This window comes from Dermacentor albipictus, chromosome 3, assembly GCF_038994185.2.
Source record: "Dermacentor albipictus isolate Rhodes 1998 colony chromosome 3, USDA_Dalb.pri_finalv2, whole genome shotgun sequence".
Classification (NCBI taxonomy): Eukaryota; Metazoa; Arthropoda; class Arachnida; order Ixodida; family Ixodidae; genus Dermacentor; species Dermacentor albipictus.
Window position 1 is genome coordinate 41,030,941 of NC_091823.1, and position 27,674 is coordinate 41,058,614.

Sequence of the window (27,674 nt, forward strand, 5' to 3'; positions counted from 1 at the left end):
AGACAGGGCTAATTGGAGATCGCAGGGAGAGGCCTACGTCCTGCAGTGGACATAAAATAGTCTGATGATGATGATGATGATTATGGTGATGCTTATAATGATGATGGTGCTGATGATGATGGTGGTGGTGATGATGATGATGATTGCGCACTAATCTGACGTCACTTGTCCATCCACAAGCACGTGGCGGTCACGATGCATCATCAGTGGCTATGACGGTGGTCGAAAAAAAATTAATATAAGAGTGAGTGTCAGGAAGAAGGCAAGAATGAATGAATCCACTAGCCTCTATGTGAACCTTTTGATGACAGCAGTGCCCGTAGCGCAAACAAAGATAAAATGAAATTCTGAACGAAATTAGAGATTTGACGCCATGAATTTCTGCGAAGAATTTCGCCCATAGTTATCATAATCGTCACATAGGTACTTACATAGTTTCTTTGGCGTCCTTGCGGTGACAGGCGTCGCTCTCACAATGGATGAAAATATTGTATAATGCAAGTGTTCTCCATCAACCAATTCCTCATCTTTACCACTTTCGAGCTTATTCTCCTTACCTATTTCTGTATCTCAAAGCTTCTTGTATCTGCGCGCTTGTCCCGTCTATTTGGGGCTGAAAGTCATCATACTGCGCAAACACGAAGGAGAAAATCGTCATCCACCCAATCCACGCAAAAGTACGCTTGGCTACTGCCATCTTCAAGAACAAATTACGTATTCACTAGATTATAATATCGCTTACCGAAGTTACTAAACCCTTACAGGATATTGATATAACCCTAAATGATATTTCTAAACGAGCGTTGACAGCACAACTTTCAGAATACGGCGTGTTCGCGGGGCACCGGTGACATACACGGTTCTGCAATTTCATTGAAATGCTTTATATCACGGTATTTCGCTTAGATATAATGACGAATATCCTTTGTACTAAAGCATGTTACTGTACTAAATTATACCCTTGTGTGAGTGGCTGTATGAGTTACAATGACAAGTTTCAGAAATCTGAATGTTGTAACAATGTTTCAAGAACAAGTTTTCAAGAAAATGTTACATATGTACTTATGTTTTTTTTCCATTGGTGATATGTGCGCATCTCTCTCTCTCTCTCTCTCTCTCTCTCTCTCATCGACAACCTGTAGCAGAAAGTTTTCTGGTATGCGTTTGTGTATATGTATATTATATGTACTCTGAATGTATGTATGAATCTGTGCCTGCGACCAAGAAAAGGGGCAAGGACCTAGTCAAGCTGCTGTTTTGCAGCTTTTTGTTCTTGCCCTAGCGTTTTGTTTGTTTTTTTGTAAAAAGAGAATGCTGAAATCAAATGGAATTAAAATGATAATGCTTCGTGCTGTACATATAGTCGGGTGATGATAGTTCTCCCTTTCATGAACCTTCCTCCACGTTGCTGGCTTCCACAGAACTGATTCTACAATCATGTTCTCAAACTTGGCGCCGCACAAGAGGGACGGCGCCATCTGCCGGCGTCGATTAAAACCCTCCCAGGTGAGACACGGCCGGACTCGAGCGGCAGCGGCGCGCGTTCAAGAACGCGCGCCGCTGCCGCTCGAGTCCGGCCGTGGGTGAGACGTACTGCGCTTTTGCTGCATTGCGCGCGCGCCTCGCAAGATTGCCGCTCCGCGCTCCTCCTCACCTCATACCTCGTCTCTTTCTCTCTCTTTCTCTCCTATTCCTCCTTGCACCAACCTGTTTGTTCGCCTTCGCGGAGGCTGCGTGGAGTTGCGCCTTTCTCTCGGCATCGGATGAGACAGAGAGTTTGTTAGCATCTTGGGCCTCATTCTCTCGCTTCTTACGCATGTTTTTCTTTCGCAGCTTCCAGGCATGGAGCGAGGAGGAGCGGTACCCGTCGGCACCCCCTCTCAGCCAGCCGGCACGACCGGCCCCACGGGCGAAGACGGCGGAGCAGGAGGCACCTCTGGCTCTCTCAGACTAGCCTCATTCAGCGATGGCCTCGGTCGCCTGAGCGCAACGTCTCCGTGTGCAACGGCCGCATTTCGCTCGGTGTGTTTGTGTCTCTCTAAGCCTTGTTCGGAACGTGTTTCCTATCGTGGCTCTTAATTGCGATCGAATTCTCGCGGCTCGGCAACCTGTACCGAGAGTGCTGTGTACCAGGACTACCCCTCCCGGTAAGCTCCAGCAGCAAGGAAGGAAAACCAGCGGAAATGGACAGCCAGGTCGCCTAGCCGCTGCTTTCGAAGTGCGCCTGTGGTTCTCCCCCGCATTCGGTGGCATCTTCGCGTCGACGGCCTCTCCGGCCACCTGTGCTCGATTGTGTCAAGGGGAAGCGGGCCGTTCGATTCGAGCAAGAAGAGCGGCAACGATGCAACGCGGCGGGCCCGTTATGGCGGCGCCGGCTCCCGTGTCCGTGGTGGTGAACGGTTCCCCCGTTGCCCTCGAAGCGACCGAGCTGAGCGTGAGCCCGACGCCGACGAGTCCCGTGCCCCACGTGGTCCGCGTGTCCGTGGTCCCGGCTTCGACGGCGGTGTCGCCCCAGTCTCCGGCGCCGGTGGCGACTGCGACGGAAGCCGACGAGCGCAGCAGCAGCGGCGCGTCGAGCGGCACAGGCAGCGACGACGAGGCGCCGTACGACAGCGACTCCGGCGCGGAGATGAAGTTCCACCTGCGCGAACTCGAGGATACTCCGTCGTCGTCGCCGGACGGCAGCGGCGTCAGCTGCGGCCGCCCGCTGGACGTCGAGAAGGCCATCCTGTCCCGCCAGGGCACAGTGCGGGGAGTGCGCAACTTGGTCAGGGCCTCCATCAAATGTATCGCCGACTGCCAGGAAGGCAAGGTGAGCAGCAGCGGCGAATCTTTGCGCATAACGCGCCTGTCTTTAGGTCACGTGGACGGAATGGTGGTGTGCTCCAACGCGTTCGGTCTTCACCGTGTTCATCACGTGTCTTGCTCATTTAGTGTGTACCGGCTGTAAGGTTACATGCCAGCACAAGAACAGTGGTGAACTTGGCACCGTGCCTGCTTGATGGGCGATTGTGTAGCCAGAAAGTAAGGGGAGTGAGGGTAAGGGGAAGCGGTTGTTTTCTGCCCGCTCGTAACCTGTTCCTCGTTGTTCCTACAGGCACCAACGAGATCTCGGGACTTGTACTGACGCTCTGTACCCCTTCTCTCGTATCTACACCGGCGTTGGAATGAATGTATGCCAGGCAGCAATAGTGCTCAATGGAAACTACCTTGTAACATGTCGTCTTAGTTAAAGAAATAACTAATGCTCGAAAAAAGCGTCCTTGGATATGTTAAAATTAAATTATGGGGTTTCATGTCCCAAAAACACGATCTGATCATGAGGAACGCCGCATTGGGGGATTCGGATTGGATGAACTTTATTAAAGGTCCTACAAAAACGCACGTCAGCGCGTAGTGGGCGGCTCCTAGGCAGGGGCCGCATGTGGGGACTTCGAAATAATTTGGACCACCTGGGGTTCTTTAACGCGCACCCAAATCTAAGTACACGCGTGTTTTCGCATTTCGCCTCCATCGAAATGCGGCCGCTGTGGTCGAGATTCGATCCCGCAACCTCGTGCTTAGTAGCCCAGCACCACAGCCACTAAGCTACCACGGCGGGTCTTTGGAAATGTAAAAGCTTTCACCTGTGTGTCACTGTGAGCCGAATAAGAAAGGAATACGAACGCGTGATTATGCGAATGCAAATATTTGTAGTTTGGGGTTTGTTAGTACGTTGTCTTATCGAAAAGAGATCGATCTACAAAGTTTGCCTTCGCAGCGTGTGACATTTATGTACGCTGCCGTACATTGTCTGGTTTTACATGGCGCCACAACATATCCGTGCCCGCTACGGTTGATGAATCGCAATCAATCGGCGGCATGACACAAATAGCTTCATGCATGGTGGTGCCCCGTATCTCATGCATACGATGATTTCAGGAATATATGCATGAGGCTATATAGTGGAACAATACGCGATAAGAAATCATGACGTAGAGAGCAGAACTATGTACATTATGATAAAGTACATGCGAAGAAACTCAGAGACCCAGTGTTTCTTAGTTAAAGTGCAGTTTAGTGCGCAAAAGTCCACAGGAGTTTGCCAGCTGCACGTTACAATGCATGTTGTTCAGTTCGCTTTCGATCAATGAGAAGTTTCAAAATCGTGTCATTGGGTAGATCGTTGTTTTTTTCTTTATTTATTTTACAGCATCACACTGCCAGTACATATTTATAGCTTGAACCGGCACCTATACTTATAATGCGACATACCTAATGCGTGTAACCTTCGGGGTCTACACATTTTTTGGCCATAATGTAAGTATATGCAGAGCCATTTCCTGCCAAAAGGATTTTCAGGTTCTGAGCACTACAGTTTTGGTCTCTCAGCCTAATAATGCATGTGGCCCACACCGTCTTAGATAGAGCAACGTGTTTAGTGATACGAATGAGTAGATGAGAAGTGAAAAAAGGGGCAAAATATGTGCACAATTTTGGGTGCTTAAAAACCCTACTGCAATCATCCCTGGCGAATGTCACTCCGCAGTTGTCATGCAATGACAATTGAATGGTTTGGCATAAATAAGCCTCGACACCATTGAGCAAGCATATTGATAGGCCATAGGATGAAAATCGCGCAGTGACATTAACGATGGGTGATTACAGTACAGATGATCACAGCGGAACTTTTCCAACCTGGCGATTCCTTGGCATCTGCTCCTATACGAACTTTTTTTGTGAATGCGGTCCCTTGTATGTTTACCCTATTACCTACTGATCACAAAGGACGATCGTTTGACTGTATACAGGCCATTGTCAGCTCTCTAAGTCCCCGGATGGAGGAACATTTTTATTCTTTTTTCCTTCTCTCGTACCGGAAATTGCTGTCTCGTTGCTCCTACGCATGGAAGCGCTCATCGTTCTGGTAATCGTGTCATTTACATTCTCTCCAGCACTGGTCTCTTTATATCAGATTTCAAGAGGTAAATAACGTGCACGCCAGCCGGGAAGCTCTTGCTCGCTTGGTCAACCGCAGAGTTGAATTGACCCCATGACGTCCGCGACACGCATGACGAATTAGCGCGCGGACCATTCCGCATTGCCAGAAACAAAGGCCGCGTCGTCTGCGTCTAGGGAGCAGACGACTGCTTGTATCACCAACGCTGATGATTTCGCCTTTTGTTTCTGTGGTCTGCCGCTTACGTCTTCGTGCGCTTCACGTCTCACAACGAACGCGCTGACTGGCAAATTACAGCTTGCTCCACGCGATGCGTATAAGGATCACGTGAACAGTCTTGCGTGCACTCGTATACCTCTGCAGACAAACTATGCCGCGAGCGTCTGATTTCGTCCCGTCGTCGGCATTCGATCTCGGCGGGGTTCCTGTGATGTTCGTGATGAATGGCGCGCTGAGTACACGACCGGGGCGGCGCACAATGGAACGGCAGACGTGTCGTCTGCTTCGCGTGCATCGCTCCCGTGTCGACGTCGCCTTCGTGCTGGCCGGCGATCTTGCACGAGTGAATGCGGACTGACGGGTTCAAGCGAAAGTGACAGCGATGCAACGTGATTACTGAGTGAGTGAGTGAATAAACTTTATTGTAGGTCCGGCGAGGACGCGAACTCGTCGCGCACCCGGCTAGTCCCACGTCGGGACCGGCAGGTCTAGCCCACCGGCCCGGTCGCGGGCACGCCGGACAGCCAGGATTTGCTTTTCTAGAGCGGGGCTACGCAGAAGCGAGTCCCACTCCTCCTTGATGAACTTGGGGTATGTCGACCCGCACTCCCAGAGCATGTGGGGTAGAGTGGAGGTCTGGCCGCAGGACGGGCAGGCGTCGTCGCGATACACGTCGGGGTAAGCCTCGTGGAGAGCGGACAGACACGGATATGTGCTGGTCTGTAGGAGCCTAAGCGAAACGGCTTGCGCCCTATTCAACTTGGGGTGAGGGGGTGGAAAGACCCTTCTGGACATGTAGAAATATTTAATAATCTCGTTGTGAGTAGCAGGAGCGTCCCTGTGACCGTAGATAGGAGGGGAGTCAGTGCCCCTTATAGAGGAAGCGCGGTCGGTGAAGTCACGCGCAGCCTCGTGGGCAGACTCATTGAGGTTCGGGGGAGCACCCTCGACCGATCCTACGTGTGCGGGAAACCAGTGAATTGAATGGTTTGCGAGAGCATGTGGACTCGAGCCGCTAAGAAGACGAAGAGCTTCCTTGGCGATGCAACCCTTTTGAAAAGCCCTAACTGCCGTTTTGGAGTCACTATATATTTCGGACCCACGACCGTCTAGCAGGGCGAGGGCGATGGCGAGGACTTGGCGGGGGAGCATCGAAGTCCGGTGGGGCGGAGATACTCCTCGATCACGTCAATCGCCTCCTGCATGGCTTCTTCGACTCTGCCCTCGCAGCCGCGGGAGCACCATATGGTGATGTCATCGGCGTAAATGGTGTGCTTGACGTCCTCGACGCGGGCCAACCTCTCCGAAAGACCAATCATACAGATGTTAAACAATGTTGGGGAGATGACGGCGCCCTGAGGAGTTCCCCGCCCTCCGAGGGGCACATCTTCGGAGCGGAAGTCTCCAATGCGAAGCTTGGCCTTCCTGTCAGTTAGAAAAGAGCTGACGTAGTTGTGGAATCTGGAACCGAGACCCAGGTCTGAAATGGTCTTGACGATGAAGGTGTGGAGCACGTTGTCGAAAGCCTTCTCGAGATCCAGACCGAGCAGAGCCTTGACGTCTCTGGAACGGCCATCCACAATCTGATGCTTGATTAGTTTCATGGCATCCTGCGTTGAGAGTCCGGCACGGAAGCCGATCATGTTGTAGGTGTAAACGTGATTACTGTCTTGCATGCAGACAGACTGTGCCGAGGAGGCTAGGGGAGCACCGAAAGGGACTGGCCGACACGCGAAAAGCGAGAGGGATGGGTAGCGAAAAATGCGCGTTCGCTGGTGAGGCTACTACGAATAATAGAGAACATTACCGCGCAGCTTTTAATGCCTTTAGCGACGTAGCGTTGTGAGCAAGGGCTCGATTCTGTAGCATATGTCCGACAGCCTCCTCCTTTTTTTCTGCATAAACGTTGGTAACCACAATAGGGGGAAAAAAGAGATACGTAGACAAGGAATATGAAATTCTTAGTTTATTACAAAAAGCGAAGCAGGGACAGCGACAGCTTGCATAACTCTACGGATTGTGAGCATGATGATGACGATGGTGATCTCTGTGACTGAGGCACCTAGGCGCATAACCTGCATGCTAGTCGCATAACTTTTATTCTTCTTTATCTAAAGCAGCTCAGTGCATCACACTGACAACGAATTCATTCGATGTCGTAATTTTCAGGGCATAAATAAGTGTCGACGCTGTTGAGCATGTGTATTGATAGGCCACTGGATGACGACTTGGCAGTGACACTCACCATGGATGATTACAGCAGTTATTTTAAGCCGTTATTTTTATTTGTAAGTAACGTTCTGAAGAAAAATGCACGACGACAAACATTAAAGGCTAAACGAAATATAATCCTTATCGCACACCAGGTTTGCGATCACGTATCAAATTCAAGTAAAAAAAAATCTACAAGGCTGTTCGAAACCGAAGCTGCGAAGTTTCAGAGAAATCAGTGCGCTATTCCCTTCATTTCCCTGCTGGATGACGAAGCACTGTATAGCGGCGTCGCGAGCATAAGCACTAGCACCGGATTTATAACTGCTATTGTTTGTACGAAGCTTCGTGCATAACTCTGCTTCCACTGTGGAAAGCGAGCCCGTACCCTGTTGCCATGCGCAGTCGCGCGCCATTGTATTCAGCAGCTGCTACCAGGGAAGCCGTCAAAGCGTCGGAGAAGCTCGGAAAGTGGCCGCGACAGAGTCCCGGCCATTGGCGAATGTCAGACGGCAGCCTACATCGGCAAGGACTCGCGCTTCGACTGCAGGTTTCCTTACGTATACCTGATGCGTTTGAGAGGCTGCATTTGATGTGCGGGACTTATGTGCGGGTTCTCCATGGGTGTCTTCGACGGGTTTGTTTGAACCACGTCCGCAGCTGCTTGCATTCTGATTTCGACTCCCAGACCATGTAGTTTAGCGTAAGCGAATCTGTGAAACTTGATTAGCGGTCACCCCGACCGTGCGAGCTTCTGGAATACGCGCCCAGCGTCGGATTCGGATCGGCAACTTGCCTCACGAATGTCATTTTGTGCTTGGAACTCGTAGACAACTGAAAACAACAATAATAATTAAATAAATGTTAATCAAGTAGCTTTATTCAAGAGAAATCACGAGTTTGCGAGGATATTAGACGCTTCCGCGAGACATTTAATATTCCCGGTTGCGAGTAATAACTTGAGCGATACGCTTGAGGGGATTGGTGGAGGGATTGCTACCCGTAGGTAAATTCGTCCACCGATAAAAACCTTCTGGCAGGTGGGGCATATTTATTTATTTATTTATTTATTTATTTATTTATTTATTTATTTATTTATTTATTTATTTATTTATTTATTTATTTATAGTACACTTAGGGTTTACATCAAGCATTACGGAGGGGAGGGGCTAATAGATACAGATAACTGTACAAAGGATAAAAGAAAACACAATAATCAGATAACAGTGCATAGTCCAAAGCATATCATAAAAATACAGATGAAATATAATACAGCCTGGTAATACAGACGAAATATAAATGCGTGGTATACATAGTGAAAGTTAGAGTGAGACGACAAGCAGATATTGATAGAAAATAAATCTTAATACAGGGAAACTGTTTGTAAATTAGGTGAGTAGTACAATTGAAATAACTTATGAACACTTTTGGTCAGAAGGAAACAGAGCTACTCTACCCGTGTCAGCATATTGAAGTCAAGGTATACTAGATAACGTTAGTACGTGCCTTGCGGAAGTCATCGGTGTTAGTAATACAGACTGCACTGTGAAATAATTTACACCCTAAAAAGTGCAAAAGGGTGTAAATGTGTCTATAACTCACACCCTTAGGGTGTCCGTTATATAGATAACACTATAAGGGTGTGAGTTATAGACACATTTACACCGTTTTTCACTTTTTAGGGTGTAAATTATGTTATACAGTGTAGTGGATCCTGTAGATGATTCCATTCCTGGCATGTGTTTGGATGAAACGAGTTACCAAAGGTAGACGTTCTGGGGGATGGAATGTTCACTTTATGAGGATGGTCCAAACGTGCAGAAGTAAAAGAGGCTGGTTCGATATAGCGTGATTTGAGCGTGGGAATTGAATGGTATATTTCGTGGAACAAACAAAGGCGAGCAATTTTTCTGCGTTTGGTAAGGGGATACATCTTGAGCGTAAGTTTAGCTAGTTACGATTGCTGTGCGCTGGTAATTGTTAAGAATAAGACGAACGGAACGATTTTGTACAGCTTCTAAGGTGTTAATTAGTGTTAATTGATGAGGGTCCCATATTTATTATGCATATCCTAGATTAGGTCGAATGTAGGTGACACGTAGCTGTTGCTTTAGAGAAGAAGGTGCGAGTAGGAAATTGCGCTTCAGGTAGCCCAGCATGCGATTAGCTTTGGATGTAATATGTCCAATATGTCGCTAACATGAGATATTATTTGTAATGTGCACTCCGAGGTACTTATAACATGATACTGATTCAAGTGAGATGTTGTTAACGTAGTAATTAGGAAAAGTTACTTGGTTACGTGAAATTCTCATGAATTTGTATTTTGAGGCGTTAAGATTTATGTGCCAGCGAGAGCACCAGGTTGTTACGTTATCTAAATATGATTGTCACAGTGCAGTATCTTTTTTTGAGTTATAAAGGTAAAAAAGCAAAATATATTGGCGCAAATTTCTCTCCTTTATCACTAGACAGCATGCGTTACCTTACTGTCTGTTGCCAGAAGCGTTTCATGTGCAAGTGGTCCCACAGTATCTAAGGCATGCAGTCTATAGCTTTGTCACGATACAATCGCGAAAAACACGAATCCCTTTTATTTTAATTTTTTCAGCTTAACCTACCTTCGACTCTGGGGTAGATTTACAAAGTTCCATATCTGACTTCGTTCTATCGTTCTCTTTGCTCGGAGGAACAAGGTTGAAATTGAAATATGTTATCAGTTGTAATCCATAATGTAACTCACTGGAGCTATAAGAAGCGCCATAGTGAGGGACGGACTCTGGAATAATTTCGACCACTGGCGTTAACCTGCATTTTGCCTTCAACCGGCGAGAATCAAACTATATATATATATATATATATATATATATATATATATATATATATATATATATATATATATATATATATATATATATATATATATGTATATATATATATATATATATATATATATATATATATATATATATGTATATATATATATATATATATATATATATATATATATATATATATATATATATATATATATATTCTTAGGCAGTGTGCCATGTCGAGTAGTCGTTACGTTCTCTTGCGAACCTCCGTACAAGCCGGCTTGTGCACGTGTGCCCGACTTTGCTTCTAAAGACGCAGTTTGTGTCGCTAGAAGGGGAAAAAGAAAGAAAAGAAAGAATATTTAAAAGAGTGATGCAGGAATGTGCACAAGGAAAGGTAGTCGTCGCGTTACTGTGATTCTTCCCAGCGGACAAAGCAAGCTTTCTTTTCCTTATGTATTCCTTTCGACTGCAGCAGTGCGTCTGTGTTTGCCTTCTTGCGCCTTCGTCTTCGCGCCGTTGCTGTCTTAGCAGCATATACACACTCGTGTCGGTCTGCTCTGAACTACCTTGAACCACTCAGTCGTTGAACGGAACGAATTTCTCCAGCGGTCGTCGGACGGTGTTACTGGAGCACGCGCGTCACTTCTGCAACGCGCGTTCGATCGTCTGCTGTTCGGTGAAAACAGAAAGATTCCCGCCGTTCGCCGGCCCGTTCAACTCTCGCCTTCCTGCGTGCGTCGTTATAAACCGCAACGCTTCGTCTGACAATGGCGACTGCGAAAACACGGGCCGAAAAAGAAAAGAAACGCAGCGAAGGTGACAAGCAACGACGTCTGTCATTTCGCGCAGGTTTAAGCATCGACGCGTTCCACGCAGAGGCGGCAAATGGCGGCCGCGCGCCCCCACTTACTTTACCCCTATAGCCCGCGGTTGAGCTCTTTTGAGTGAAGCACTCAGAAAGCGACGGTTTGTTGGCCCTAATTATATCTATCCGTGAGGTGTATACTATATTAACCACGCGCGGTCTTCCTCTGCGACATCTTGCTAGGTGTGCATGAGTAGCGAGCGGAAGGAATAAACACGTATTCCACGAGTTGGAGTGTTCGAGAGCACGCTACAACAACGAAGATCACCTGCACCGGTGTTTATGTGTACGCAGCCATTCTCCTCTGCGAATTTATGTTTACTACGTCTTCGGGAATTTGAGTGCGCCGACATAAGTTCCTCTCTTGCTTATATTTATTGAAATTTCTTTGTTCTCATTATTTCTCTTTGTCCAAGTGAAATGGAGTGTCCGCCACCACTGTACTGTAACAAGGTCTCTCTGCTATTGTTTCAATTTCAGCAGCAGCGACAACAACGGCTTGCCATAGGGCGATAAATCAGTCGGCGACCACTTCGGCTTTCTTATAAGAGTGCGCCGCTCCACGCGGTATTTATTTTTGCTTACTTATTTTCATTTTCTTGTGAGACAAAGTACGCTTGCAACGTTCGCGTACAAATGCCCTCATTCTCGAACGCGGCATATACATGCATGCGCGAGATATGCATGCACGCTGTCCAAAGCGACACCGGAGAGCTTTTCTCCGACTCGAGAGCAGCCGAGAAGCAAACACGCGGTTCCGTCCACGTTCGTGCCGAGCTCGATCGGCTGACGGGGCGTGGAGAGATATATACGCCCCCTCTCCCTCTTCTCGATCTTTGTATTTCTTCAAGCTGGCTGCCCGTACACGCGGTAAGGCGGCGCGTCTCATCCGTCTTATTCACCGAAGCGCGCGCACCAGCGCGACAATAAAACGGTGAGGCGTACTGAGAGCGCGCGGACAGATGTATGCGTTTGCTCGCCCTTTACATACTTTCGATAACAATGGATAATAATCTATTTGCTTATTTCGTTCTTTACGAAGAACGTCGCAAGCGAATGCGCGATTCGATAACGCTTGTGCAAACTTCGACGGCGTATGCAGCTTTGTCATCTCTCTCTCTCTCTCTGCTTTTCCCCCCGTCATGCGGAGTCGATTGTTATTCCTCGGCCGTTCCACATTACTCTCGGTGTACAGTAGGGCTTTGGGAACAAGAAATGAAATAAACATCGCGGTGGACACGCGGTTCGCTCTGAGCGAGGACGCTGTTGGCGGCGCTTTTAACTGATCGGCATATATTGGGGGAGAGGGGTTGTGCTCTGTTACCTTTTTCTCACTCTAATGGCGTGACGGCTGCCATTTTCGATCTCCTCGCATTCCGCGCGGAAACTCGAGGCTCACGCACCCGGGGGCAAGGACGCACGCGGGGCCGAGCATTTCGTTTACGCTGTGTGCGAGTGTCACGGCTTTGATCCTTTGTAGCCGGGAGTGCAACGAGCCTGTCTTTTCTATTGCGACAAGCCTTCGGTTACAAAGGTACGAGAAGACGCAGAAGAAGTGGCGTACGTACTAATATCCGACGGTGGCTGCCGTTGCATTATTCTGGTGGCTTTACTGCCGCCGGTTATGTGCGTGCGAGAGGCCCGGCCGGCGGCCAATAAGTGACTGCAAGTGCAAGCTTCTCCCTAATCGATCATCAACTGTGTATCGTATATTTGTTTTTGTCCCGCACGCACGCACACAGACAGACAGTTCCTTGCTATCTCTCTTTCTCTCTCTCTAAAGCAATTATTTGACCAGTGTTTGCAGGTATCAGGGCTCCCCCATCCAGTCCATGTGGGAGCCATCGTACGTATATTTCTAGTATATACATTCAGAGCTGCGTTTTCTCCGTATTTCCGCTTCATTGAAGCGACGTTCGGGACATCAAGCCGCGCGAGGCAGCCGAAACGATCGACTCAAGGGAGGATTCCCTACAACGTTTTTTTTTTTTGGATGGAGTGCAAGATAATTGTTTTTTAATTGTCAGCCTACCGTGCTTTGTGCATTAGCCGCCCAAAGGCACCGACACAAGCCCGCGCACCCGGTTATTCTTTTCATTGTTTGCCAGCCGCCCGCGCGTGTAAGAACTTCCTCGTGCGTATACACACAACACCCGGCGTGGCGTACGCGTGCTGTATACGTGCGCGCGTCCCCGAACGGGGCTTGCAAGTGCATCGCCGCGATCACTGCTGCTCCCGTCCTTCTCGCTCGACGTTCTTCCCGAATTTTAGTTCTCTTCCTCGTCAGGGGCGCCACCGGTGCCCACCCATCCGTCCAGGACGCGGACGCCGCGCGTCCACATATATACAGGGCGCCCACTGTTCGCCGATTATCGTCTCGGGCATCGGTAATTGCACCCGTGTTCGCGAAGAGAAGCGTGCAAGAAAGGGCGGCGCTCAGAAGCCAAGTCGGTGCACAGGTCCTGAATCGCGGGTGGTTTCTCTTCTGTGTATACGACTGAATCAAGTGCAGCCGGGTACGGTGACCATTTAATTAACAACACCTAAATGCAGTCACTTGAGTGCTTATAATTTAGTGTATGTCTGTGTCGTTGCTATTGTCGAGTCAGATCATCAATCTCCGCACTGCAAGGAGACAAGACAGACAGACAGACAGACAGACAGACAGACAGACAGACAGACAGACAGACAGACAGACAGACAGACAGACAGACAGACAGACAGACAGACAGACAGAGATAGATAGATAGATAGATAGATAGATAGATAGATAGATAGATAGATAGATAGATAGATAGATAGATAGATAGATAGATAGATAGATAGATAGATAGATAGATAGATAGATAGATAGATAGATAGATAGATAGATAGATAGATAGATAGATAGATAGATAGATAGATAGATAGATAGATAGATAGATAGATAGATAGATAGATAGATAGATAGATAGATAGATAGATAGATAGATAGATAGATAGATAGATAGATAGATAGATAGATAGATAGATAGATAGATAGATAGATAGATAGATAGATAGATAGATAGATAGATAGATAGATAGATTTTCCTGCAACATTTCTTTAATGTTCATGCCGAGCCATGCCCTCTGACTGCGTCTGTTTCTGATAATGTGTCACAACTTGACCACACGTATCCACCCCCACGGCCAAGGACATTATACCGCATACGACAGAATCCTGTGCTCATTCTATACGCACTCGCCGTTGTTGTCCTCCTGGAGGCTTGTGGCACCTCCAGACAAACAAGAATTGCTGCAGATATTTTTTTGTGTGTTTGCCTTCTTTTGATAGGATAGGAACAAATCTCTCGTCGCAGGTACGCATGGGATTTCCGTTGCGTTGACGGCCTCGACTAGCAAGTCAGACACAGCAGAGAGCGCTGGTTACGATTGTGAGAACGGCGATATATATATAGTATTCTTCGCCTTTTGCAACTCTCGTGCAGAAGTTTGGAATCATTTTATTTTTATTTTTCGATTTCGCCAGGGGCTGGGCAACGTCGAACGACGTCGAGCGACGCCGTGGGCGGCGTAAACGCGCGGAGGCATTATTATCGCTCGCGTCGCTAATGTTACCGAACGTGCATTGCACGACGAAGGTCGACCATCGAGCGCATGAGCTGCCTTTGTTTTCTTCACGGCAGTCGTGCTAGAGGCCCGTACTGCAGCTCTGTTCATGGCCGCCATATTGGGGCGCAGCAGACTCGTGGATATTATCGACATAATGAGTGATTAATGGCCTCTCCATCACCCTCCATGACTTACTATATGGTGCGCGCTGTGTTAGTACAACATGCATGTGTGTACACGCAAATTGTGCGCGATTGCATATGCCTAGCGCACGGCAGCACGGCAGCGAAATCATTTGACCTTGAAACAATTCTTTTCTCCCTTTCTATTTTCCTATACTTTCGTTCTCAATCTCAATCCCACGCCTTTGCGGGCTGCGTGACAGTGCCCACAGAAACAGTTTGTGTGTACGTGCGTGCGTGTGTAGTTTCCTTTTTTTTTAATCCTTCTCCCTCTCACCTATCGCTTCCCCTTTCCCCTCCCCCAGTACAGGGTAGCCAACCGGAGATAATCTCTGGTTAACCTCCCTGTCTTTCCTTTGCCTTTCTCTCTCTCTCTCTCTCTCTTCGTTCTCAAGATCAAATGAGTTGTAAATCGTTCAGTTCGGTGTCAAAGGGGAACGCTTAAGTCAGCTTCACACCCCCTTTAAACGTGCCTCGCATGGTGGTGTGTCATTTACGGAGGTGTATAGGCGCCGAATTCGTTTGCAATCGACGACGCATGGAATGGATTCCGTGCGTATATATATATATATATATATATATATATATATACATTATTAAATCCCACTTTTACGTGCGAATCGCGGTTTAATAGGTAGCGGCTCTACCACAGGGGCGTAAAAAAAGAAAAAGCAAGAGCTTTTCAAGGGGGACGGAGGATTCGAAAGGGGAGACATGCATATGTGTATACGGGGTATTTCAGGTAAATTTAGCCAGAGTTTAAAAACATGCCGATGTGCACTCTAAGACGACGCGACCAAATGCATGTTGCTCGCTTTTGTACGCAGTGTGTCACGCTATTTTTTTATTTTTTATATTTTGCTTGTTTAGATAATTAAGCAAGATTAATTAACCAACTTCTGAAGCAACGAAGCTAGCAAAAAAAAATGCAATTCCAATTAGAAACTTGTAGAGTGGTTGGCAAAACAAATATACAGTTTCTGTCTTTCTCTTTGTTAAGTATTAGCGTTTTCCAGCTTATACTGCGGATGCCCGCAGTAAGCCCGCAATATCAGCACGACGGGGCCCCAGCTCACAGCTGTAGTCCAGCACGAGAATACCTTGATGGTACCTTCTCAGGGCAGTGGATAGGGAGAAACGGGCCTTTCCTGTGGCCGGCAGGATCACCCGAGCTGAACCCTCTTGACATTTTCTTGTGGGGCTATATTAAGGATCACGTTCACGATCATTAAGTATCAAGACAACTGAAGTCTGCCGCAGAATTATACCGCTGGTGCTCAAGGCAGCGACAGCAAGCCTTCTCAGAAGATCCCAGTGTTGTATCGCTGCAGAAGGTGACCTCTTCGAGCACTTTCTGTGAAAGCGCATGAAAAATAAATCTTATTTCAGTGAAAGACTGCATCTGACCATTGAGGATGCGTTTATTCCACCATTTTCAGCCTTCTGAAAACTGAGTATTTTTATTTAGGGATGGTTCAATTACCTTACAGCTATCGCGAAATGACGGACCTGTTGCTTCCGGCAGCACAAGCAATAACCGCTGCGTCTGCTTATCGCTATAACGAACTGTCGCGAGGGATGCAGATCGCTGACGTGAATGGCACGACCAACTCCTACGTCGCTGCCCTGTCGCCTTTTAAGCGGCAGCGCGCCTATGGCTGTTTGCGCGCGGAACGTTTAGGAGCAGTGTAATCACGGCGCAAGCGGGCATGCCATGTGGTGCTTTTTTTTGTATTTCGCGGGCATCATCAGTATAAGCTTAAAAACACATACTTAATAGCTAGAAAGACAGAAACTATTTATTCGGACGTTTTGCAAACCGCTCTGCAACATTATAATTGGAATTCTTTTGCCTAACTTTGTTGCTTCAGAAGTTGGTAAATTAATCTTCTCTAATTATATAATTAAGCAAAATACAAATATAGCGTGACACACTACATACAAAAGTGAGCAACACGCATTTGGTCGCGTCGTCTTAGGATGCATCGGCATATTTTTTAACTCTGGCTAAAGTTAGCTGAAGCACTCTGTATACAGGATGATCATTTTTCAGTTTTGCAGAATATTAAAAAATCGCCTGTGGCAGATAGCAGTATTATTGTCCTTGAACAGGATTATTCAAAGAGGTATACATTACTAGCACGAGAAATCGACTACCTCACGGAAATTCACTAGGTACCTTCTTAGTTATTTACTTTGCGGCACATACTGCAATCTACGAATTGCAGCCAGTGAGTTTACAAGGTGAATCTACTTGGAGCGAATACTGAAGATGGCACCGGTTTCGAGGTATGCGCCATCAAACTTGCGGGGCAATGCACTGTTGCTCCACTTACTTTTTTCTTTTCAGGAAAACGTCGTTGTATAGGTGTGAAGCACAAAAGTAACTGGGACGACAAAGTATTTTGTAGCCAACTTCGGAAATTAATATCTCGAAACTATAGTGTCATCTTGAAAGTTCGTTCCAAGTGGATAAGCCTTAACTGCGAACTCACCGGCGTAAATTCGTAATTCGCAAATTGCAATATGTATTTTACAGTAATTAATGAGAAAAATAATTAGTGAGGTTTTGTTAACCAGTCCATTACGCAATTCGATTTCTTGTTCGAGGTATGTCGGCTTCTTTGAGTAATGACTAGAATTATGCAATCCGCCACAGGCGGTATCGAAAAATTCCGTATGATCTGAAAAAGAACTCGGTCTGGAGTCGCGTCTTTATTATTCGATCGCCGTCATATTGTCGTGATCGGGCGAAGTTATGGCGGCCTCCTTCCAGTTGTTGCCCGTTTATTACAGACTGATCAGCGATGCTACCAAAATTTACCGCTCACTCGCTTGTACATACGGCTAAGAGTGTTTTACTTCTTTCCTTGCTTATGGCATGCTAAAACGAGTTTTGATGGGCTGCCCTCCCCAGAGAAAATCGTAGCAACGCATAGAGCAACAACGAAGCGTATACACCGAGATATTCGCAAGAAAGTTGTTTTCCAACGAGCAAGCTTTCACCGTCGATCGCTATTACGTAAGCCCGACAGGATGCGGGAAACTGAGCTGAGAATAATCGAGACGAGCAACAAAAAAACTCGTAAAGTAAAAGAAGGAAGCTACAGAAGCCTATCCATGGCGCATTTTCCCATACCACTTTTCCTTTCTTTTTCTGGCTCCTTAGATTGTACACAGACTCGACACTTATACGCAAGGTCACAACGCGCAACGCGTAGGCAGACCCGAACTGAATAGAGCTGCGACTCGCGCGACGCCGACGTCTAGCTCTTTTGGGGCCGCGCCGTGCGCGGTGCGGGCGGCGCATTCATCCGAGACGCGCGCGCTTCGTAGTGCGCACCGCCCGCTTCCCGGCCGACGGTCGTCAGTCGCGGACTCTCATCCATCGCCGCTGGCACGCTGGGGCGGCTCTCTGGGTCGTTTGCGGAACATTTCTTCGTGACCGGCGGATCACAAACGCGCGCCGAATGTCGTCACATCACAATGGCCGACACTGCGGCGGCGGCAAGCGATGTTCGAACTGCGTGCGCTGGGCGAACGCAGCAGCAGCAGCAGCAGCAGTGACTCCGTGCGCGAGGCGCGGGCTTCGTGACGACTTTGTTGTCGACTCCCGCGCGCTCGCCGGCGCTCTGTTTTGGTGACCCCCTCGGGCTGACCCCTGTGCGGCAACCGGTGGTCCGGCCGGCCGCGCCGACGATTTGCCCCGGCGTTCGTTGTTCGCCTGTCAACGCGGGCCACGTAACTCCCCCGGCGTCTTCCTGTTCTTTTGCGTTCCTTCTTTCTTTCGTGTCTCTTGTCATTTTCGTTCTCGTAGAATCCGCTGCGGATGGTGTATCATTCGCCCGGCTGCGCTCATTCGAACTGCGTCGCTCGACCGATTGCCCCCGCATATATGCGCTGTTCGGAACGAATGGCGGCGGTCTTCGGGCGCGAGCGTTCGGGTGGCTCCGGTGCCGTTCCGTCGGCCCCGAGACGCCCGCGTTCCGCCGCGTCGCCGTGCGTCAATCGGCAGGGGCTCTGCCTGTATGCGACGTTTCACGTACCGCGATGGTTGTGCGCCCACCGTGAAGAGTCGTGTTCGCAAAGCTGTATAGTGACTGCACGGATAACGCGCGTCGTTCTTGCCCCGAGCACTTCCCGATTGATGTTCCAGTCCCGGCAGGTCTTGAAGTTTTCTGTACGCCTCTGTGTCGAACCTTTTGTTCGCGCGAGAGATCTGTGCCAGAGCCGTTCGAACGCTTTAGCGCACATCCACTGCCTCGATGTTCGCTGCTGCGGAGCCGCGTGTAACGCGCACTTCTGTATGATGTGGTATGGCTGGTGCAACGGTAACGGTTAGGCAGTAACGCTGGGCGCAACCGTGCGTATGAATGTAACGAACCTGATTCTACCCCAGTGTTTGTGTATTTCTGTTTGTTTCGACATTAAAATTAAATTACGGGGTTAAACGGGCCGAAATCTGCGCAGTCGGCCATGACTCCTGAGGACCGCCTTAGTAATGGCTTCTGAATTAACTTTCTTTTTTTTTTTCCACCAAGGGTTTCTAACGTGCTCACAAAGTACGGTACGCGAGCACATTTTCGTTCTTCCCCCACATAATGCAATAGATCAACGAATTGGAAGGAAGGAAGGAAGGAAGGAAGGAAGGAAGGAAGGAAGGAAGGAAGGAAGGAAGGAAGGAAGGAAGGAAAAAACAAACAAACATTAAGGCGAGCACTAAGGCCCAGTGAAGAACAACGATTGGCGTCCGGCAGTCGGGAACCGTAACAAGAGGCAGAATGCCGGAGTCACGGGGAACCTTAGATAGACGGGAAAGAAGACAGCAAAGGGAAGGGCCAGATAAAGTTCAGCTTCTGCGTGCGACAGCATGGCAACACTGCACGACGCAATAAAACTAAAATGATGATGATCCAGCCACCTTTATTCGCATTTATTGTGAGCATGCATTATGCAAACTAGAAGTGAGGCGTGCAGACAGGACACAAGAGTAGAGAAGTGGACAACACGAACGCCGACTATCAACTGAAGGGAGCACTGAGGCGAAAAATGAAAGAAGACACAAAACTCATCTGCGCATGCTCAGGAATGGTAACACCACGTGTCAATCGGGTACACGTGCTGGTCTACGTGAGAGATAACTGTTAAGACACTGAATCTCTTCCTTATGTAAGGTAATCGAAGGCTGACTCACGCACGCACTTCCACCATTATAGATATGCCATGCCTCTACCATAAGACGCGTATCTTCATTCTTATGCCTGTACAGTATCGCGCATTCATCTAACTTTGGCTTGCAGTTACAATCTCGGCAATGTAGCGAAAGATTAGAAGGCGATCCACCGGTTAACGACCTTTTATGCTCCATTAGCCTCTGATTGATACACCGTCCCGTTTGCCCTACGTAGAACTGGCCACAGCTAAGGGGAATTTGATATACCACACCCATACGACATTCTGTAAAGCTGTTGTTCTTATTGTGCTTCACTGGACAAATATCTGTTCGTTTTTTACCTCTAACCCGCTCCTTTTTATTCTGTACGGCAGCGCATATCTTACCTAGCTTATTGGGAGCAGTGAAAGCAACATTAACATCATATCTACTAGCAACTTTTTTAAGCCTGTGCGACACTGAATGAATATACGGAATAGCCACTACTCTTTTTTTGCGATTACTGCTTTCTGTGATTACGTCCGTCCCCCTGGAAACCGACTTCTTTAGGCGCGCAGCTACAGTGGCCACCGCTACATTAGGATAACCTGCTTCTAATAGGCGCCGGACCTGCGCATTAAAACTGGCGCTCATTTTGTGCGTGCAGGATCTTGTGAGGGAAGACTTAAGGCACGACATGGCGATTCCGTTTTTTACTAATTTAGAATGCTTGGATTGAAAGTTTAGCAACGGCTTCGAAGATCTTGGGGAATACTGCCAACAAACATGATTTTGTTCGAAGATCAAGGAAATGTCAAGAAACTGAATTACGCGTCGCTGAGGTAATTCCTTGGTAAACTTTAATCCTCCCCCATAAAGTTTAAATTGCTCACTTACTGAGGTAGCAGCCGAGTCTAATTCTTCCCTATTGCAGAAAATCAGGTAATCATCAACGTAACGAAATATCTTGATAACGCTATCACCTAAGGCTTTCTCTAAGCAGTTGTCAACCTTACTCAGGTAAATGTTGCTAAGAATAGGGGCAACCTTTGAGCCGATGCAAATGCCTGATTTCTGCAGAAAAACGCCATCTCTCCACCCAATCAGCGTCGACTTCAAGTACATTGAAAGAATTTCTAGAAAAGCTCCCGTGGAAACACCGCATCTGTCAATAAAAGCCGACTCTTGCACTTGTTCTTTAATGCACTCATTTACGGAATTTAGCAACCCGTCATGCGGCAAGGAATAATACAAGTCTTCGATATCCATACTAAAAGCTGTACAATCACCCGGATTCTCCTCTCTTAAATAGTGAACTAGCGCCTGAGAATTACGTAGGCAAAAGGGATCTGAAAAAATTAGTGAAGCTAGGCAGTTCTGTAGGTAACTAGCGTTATCAAGATATTTCGTTACGTTGATGATTACCTGATTTTCTGCAATAGGGAAGAATTAGACTCGGCTGCTACCTCAGTAAGTGAGCAATTTAAACTTTATGGGGGAGGATTAAAGTTTACCAAGGAATTACCTCAGCGACGCGTAATTCAGTTTCTTGACATTTCCTTGATCTTCGAACAAAATCATGTTTGTTGGCAGTATTCCCCAAGATCTTCGAAGCCGTTGCTAAACTTTCAATCCAAGCATTCTAAATTAGTAAAAAACGGAATCGCCATGTCGTGCCTTAAGTCTTCCCTCACAAGATCCTGCACGCACAAAATGAGCGCCAGTTTTAATGCGCAGGTCCGGCGCCTATTAGAAGCAGGTTATCCTAATGTAGCGGTGGCCACTGTAGCTGCGCGCCTAAAGAAGTCGGTTTCCAGGGGGACGGACGTAATCACAGAAAGCAGTAATCGCAAAAAAAGAGTAGTGGCTATTCCGTATATTCATTCAGTGTCGCACAGGCTTAAAAAAGTTGCTAGTAGATATGATGTTAATGTTGCTTTCACTGCTCCCAATAAGCTAGGTAAGATATGCGCTGCCGTACAGAATAAAAAGGAGCGGGTTAGAGGTAAAAAACGAACAGATATTTGTCCAGTGAAGCACAATAAGAACAACAGCTTTACAGAATGTCGTATGGGTGTGGTATATCAAATTCCCCTTAGCTGTGGCCAGTTCTACGTAGGGCAAACGGGACGGTGTATCAATCAGAGGCTAATGGAGCATAAAAGGTCGTTAACCGGTGGATCGCCTTCTAATCTTTCGCTACATTGCCGAGATTGTAACTGCAAGCCAAAGTTAGATGAATGCGCGATACTGTACAGGCATAAGAATGAAGATACGCGTCTTATGGTAGAGGCATGGCATATCTATAATGGTGGAAGTGCGTGCGTGAGTCAGCCTTCGATTACCTTACATAAGGAAGAGATTAAGTGTCTTAACAGTTATCTCTCACGTAGACCAGCACGTGTACCCGATTGACACGTGGTGTTACCATTCCTGAGCATGCGCAGATGAGTTTTGTGTCTTCTTTCATTTTTCGCCTCAGTGCTCCCTTCAGTTGATAGTCGGCGTTCGTGTTGTCCACTTCTCTACTCTTGTGTCCTGTCTGCACGCCTCACTTCTAGTTTGCATAATGAATCCTTACCAACTAGCTCAGCTTTCTGTCGTTGTGAGCATGGTTGATCGGTTTCAATATTTCGTAGTAACACACAAGCTATGACAGACAGAGAGGCGGGGCAGGGCTCCAGGAGAACTTTAACCACCTGGAATTTTCTAACGTGCACCGAAATGTAGGTACGCAAGGGTTCTTGCAAACAGCTCCCATTTGAATCGGAAATCGAGCCCGCGACTTCTTGCTCGGTAGCGTGACGGCATGCTTACCGGCTACGCCATTTTACTCGCGCGAGTGTTTGCTTGTTTACCGTGCGAGTTTTCGAGCGATTGCATATACTGTTCATCTCATATAAATTTCGAATATCGTGATTCCTTTCTCTCTCTGTTTTTTTACTTAGCCTGCCAGCTCCCCGCGCAAGCATCCGATGAAGATAACAGTACTGCCTCGAGATTTAAAAAAGAGAGAGCCAGAGAGAGGCTATAACGGAAATGATCATACAGCACGTCAAATATCATGTGGACGTTGTGGTTTCGGCTTCCACCGGTTGCCGAGTTGCTTTTCTTCCACTTTCATTTTCTTTTTCCTTCACTAAGAATTCATATGAAGAAAAAGAAAATAAGTAAGTATGAGGAAGAGTGTTGCTAAGTGCTGGAGCAACTATCCTTGCAAAAACTTCCGGCAGCTGCTCCGCCCTGTAGCGGCACTTATCAAGTGCAGTAGAGTCTGAAGCTAGTTTCAGCACGTACGGGCAAGACTATAACGCTTTCCTTGGCTTCGCTCTCTCTTGGCTTCACGTGACAGTTTCTAGCCGGTCAAGTTTCTCGAAGTCGCAAGATGCCGTTAACGCTTACTCGACTTGGCACCAATTCGAGCACCCATTTCGATGCGGGGCGCGTCAGCGTTACGCATTTCTCGCTTCTCACGACACATTCGCATGCGCGGGACACCGTTCACGCGCTATCTAGCCGCGGCATCTCCGCCTCCGCAACGCCCCTCGCTGCCACATCCATACGGACCCGCGTGTTTGGCGATCCCGCAAATCGCCTTTTCGTGTCCGGTAGAAAACAAAAGACTCTCTCGATCGAGGCGCCTCGTTGCGGCCCTGCCAAGCACGCCCCGCATAACCACGGGAGAATGGCGTAGCGTGCACCACCTTGTTGTCTCGTGCAACCCGGGGCAAGCTTCGTCATCGACGGCAGCGCCTAACAGCCGAGGCACGACGATCGTCCTCCGTTTTCGAAACCACTTATCGCCGAGACACCTCCGCCTCCCCCCCACACTCCCGGAACGTCGCCTTTGTTCCTCGCGAATTTCGCACTTTTGCTGCAAGGACGAAGCGGTACGGCTGCAGAGGTCTGGTGACCTGATAGCGACCAAACCAGGAGCGCGAAGATGGCGAAGCGAGAAATACTTAGGACCGTCGCTTCCCTTTTGGCGCGAATGGCCAACAAGGTAACATCGCGCGAAGAAAATAATAGACGTATGGGACACGGAGTGGCAAGCACTGACAAACGACGCGCGCGTATAGTGATTTCAAGCTATAGCAGCGAATGTGCTCGATTGACGTGGCAACCGCGTCGCCGTGTCGACGTGACATGAAATGTTGAGGGGCGTTGAAGACATTAAAAATAACGGCACGAATCAAAGAAAGATATGTAATTGAATAAAATAAAAAAGGACCTAATTGATAGCGATGGTACGGATGTCAACGAGACGGTTGTCTCTTCGGCAGCCGGACCCCCTTCTCCGGTTCTCCGAAAAAAAAAAAGTTTCGCAGTGCGTGGTTCATGTTAGCTGCCGTCCTATGTTTTTATCTCGGCGAGTTCGCTGTGGGTCGTATCTTTACCCAAGTTGTAAAGACCACAAAAAAAAAAAAACACTACCTGTGTACGTCTGGAAGATGTCGGGGTACACCACAAGCAATGCCAGGCAGGCCGCGGCCTATAGTTCGTACACCTAAGAAGAAACACACCTAGGCTTCGCGAAGAGAGCGGCACGGAGCGGTCACGTTTGGGGTCGCGCGCTTCGACGTGGAGCTCTACGCAGAGCCCGGCGCGCTAGGCTGTAGAAGCTGCAGCGCGGCTGCAACGGTCGACTCACGCACGTTCGAACGCCGTTCGTCGACCGGACCGCCATGTGCGTGTGTGTGCTTTTTTTTTTTCTGTCTCTCTCTTCCCTGCAAATGTGGACCACTCGCTTGCAGCAGCAGCAGCCAGGTTGCCAGCAAGCTGCGGATCGAGAAAGCTGGCCCTCGGGCTCTGCTCAGTGAGCAGTGGCGTCTCCGCCATTCTTCTCGTTGCGAGCAAACGTGCTTTCTATTCGTGTTCTCCGGGTGGGTAGGACCGTGCTCGATTCGTGCTTGGCGCAGTCACGACTGTGTAAGGATGTAGTACGTACTAGTACCTCGCTGCTTCTCCTAAGTGAAGGAAGACTGCTGTTCGGCCAGAAAGCGCAGAAAGGGATTTTACGAACGGTGAAAAGAAAAATAGAGTCCAGTAAGGACGTGCGACGAAAGTAGACAATGATCTCTCTTTACGACGAGGGTGGGAAAGAAAGCAAAAAGAAGAAAAAGAAAGAAACAAGCGGCCGCCTTTCCTTTTTTGTAGACGTTCCACATAAGCTAGCTAATGTGCAGTGTGCATAAGTGGCTATGTAGTTCCTCGCCCTATAGCCCAGAGGCGCAAAATAAAACTTCGTGCCTCGAAAACGGACGCGCGTCAATGTTCTCAGTTAGTCATCAGTGAAAAGAGGCAGGCACCCGCCAGGCTACACAGCGTCGTGCTTTGCGTGTCCCGCATTGTAGCTTTTGTCTCTCTGTATACGGCCTCCGCGCAAGCCGGGTGTCGGGCGTCTCTCGCGAAGTCTGCCGGCCCGTTCTAAACTCGGGAACAGATGCCACTGCACCGCGACTGCCTCGCTCCTAATGATCCTGTTTCAGCAGTTCGCTTAGTATAGTAGAGTCTGCATGCTTCACAGCGCGCCATTCTCGTGAAGGGGGTGATAATAAGAAATGTATGCCTTTTCTGGATGCTCGGTACCGGTATGCAGTATAGCGGTTCGAGGAGCCAAGCGAGTTAAACCTGGTGGAAAATGAGTACAATTCACTCGAAGTACAGTATACGTTTTGTTGAGGGGTTTCCTCGTGTCTAAATACGATCACCGTGCGTCACCGAGATATACATCGTAAACGAGGGTAGGAGAAACGATACGATAGGCGTTATGGGCCCGACGGTAACCTGTAAAGGAGAACTGCACTTCGCAGCACATCTGTGGGTGGCGCAGCACCCTCAGCTTATGTATCACTAGCAAGACTGATTTCGGACACACTAAAGAACGGAAGAGCATAGAGATAAACGTTCGAGTTGGTGTACTGGCTTTGTGCCGAATAACTTGGCGCACATCAGGAGACAGGGAAGATCGGCAAGGACTCAACCGCGAATCCTTAAGGCTCGCTCACACTAGGCCGAACCGACACCGGTTTCGTCGTGTCGGTCGGCAGGCCGAAATCGGTGTCGGGTCGGCCTAGTGTGAGTGAGCCGTTACAAATTCACTCAGCTTTCTGTTCTAACGCTATGCGCTCAGCTTTTCCGGCCTATAAAATGAGCGCGAATCTTAGCCAACTGTATCGCAACACCTCCCGCAGCAAGTTATCGGCGTTCTGACACTCTACGAACACGTGATGTGCTTACGATACACGCGTTCACCCGCCCGTCCGGGCCACACACACAGTGCGAACTTCATGGGAAAGATTTCCAAACGCTTGCTTGAGTCTCACCCGAACGCAGGGAGGCCGCGTGGCGACGCGACGCCACGCGGCATTTCTATATAAGTGGGTTGCACTGCAGGGAGTTACGTGTAGGATTACAGCAGGGCGCGGGACCGCCTCTGCACGCAACTCCGTCATACTGTTATACGCAATACGCACAAGCATGCACGCAGTCCTCCATTCGCTCCGCGCGCAGCGCATGGAAGATAGTGCATAGCGTATATAATGCCAGTGATTCGCGACGGTCGCGGTGGCACTCCCAGAGCTATCCCCGAAATACACTGACCCCCTGCTACAGTGCACAACCGTCCCTCTCTCTCTCTAGTCGTCTTCCTCGGCTCTCGAGGCGAAGTGGGCCTCCAGAGAATCGACTCGCCGTGCTGGGCCCGCGCGCGCGTGAAGATGGCCAGGTAATGACAGTGTTCGCGCCCCCGACCAGGGCCGCCCGCCTGCGCGTACGTATACGCACGCACGCCGACAACAGCAGCAGCAACGGCGGCGATGGCTGCGCGCTGCGGTGGGTACGGCATGCCTGCGAGTCTTCTCGCGAGATTTCCTTTCTGTATGGCGGCGCGCCGGACTTCCCACGGCTCCGAGCGGCCGCTTCTCCAAACCCCATGGCCGACATGTCTTCCTTTCTCTCTTTTTCCAATTCCGACGTCGTCATCCAGTTTCCTCCCCCCCCCCGTATATTATCGGTTTTCTTTCTTCCTTCCAGTGTGTTGATCATCCGTACGTTATCTCGTTCCTTCCCTCGCTTTCCTTCCGTTGAAGTTTTCGCATACTGATGACGTCGACGATCGTGCAATCTTCAGCGAATCTGCGCGCGCCAGTCTCTCGACCGTTCGCCCCTCCTCTCCATTCTCCGCGGCGGAATTTCGTTGGAGCGGTTTGTATCGCGTGTCTACCGGATAGAATTAAGGCCGACCTTGCCGACACACACGCGGACACACATACTTACAATGCCACTGCGACGGTGTAGACTGGGGAAAGGCACCGATGTTAATACCTGCCTGCCTGGCGCGGGAAGTCGAAACGTGAGAAGATTCTCAAGAGGCCGCGCGCACATTTTGTTTTGTCTCCGCGAAATCTTAGCGGCGTTTTATTTTTTTTATTTTCGCGCTTTCCCAGCCGCCCATGTGGCGCGCGTGCGCGCGCGCTTGAATGCACAATGAGGTGGGCGGCGCAGTACTGTATAAGGACAGTCAGCCACAGCCACTCGTGGCTGATGTAACTAACTGCCTTTTATATACAAGCTTGCCTTCGCGCAAGAATAGTCCGTCTCTTCTAATGGTCAGGTCGTTGCCCTTGGTGACAGCCGGTGTCATTGTCCCCAAAGATCGAGTTGTCATCATTGGTCACCATTGTCAAGG

At 48.6% G+C, this 27,674-nt stretch overlaps 1 protein-coding gene across 1 annotated transcript in view; it reads left to right on the top strand.

Moving 5' to 3' along the window:
* The first annotated feature begins 1,773 nt into the window (after nucleotides 1–1,773).
* The window catches only part of LOC135902561 (glutaredoxin domain-containing cysteine-rich protein CG31559-like), a 123,957-nt gene continuing 98,056 nt past the window's right edge, over nucleotides 1,774–27,674 (top strand). The window contains exon 1 of the mRNA XM_065432706.2: nucleotides 1,774–2,812. Coding sequence (XP_065288778.2) covers nucleotides 2,342–2,812 — 471 coding nt within the window. The 5' untranslated portion in view covers nucleotides 1,774–2,341. The remainder of the gene's footprint in view (nucleotides 2,813–27,674) is intronic.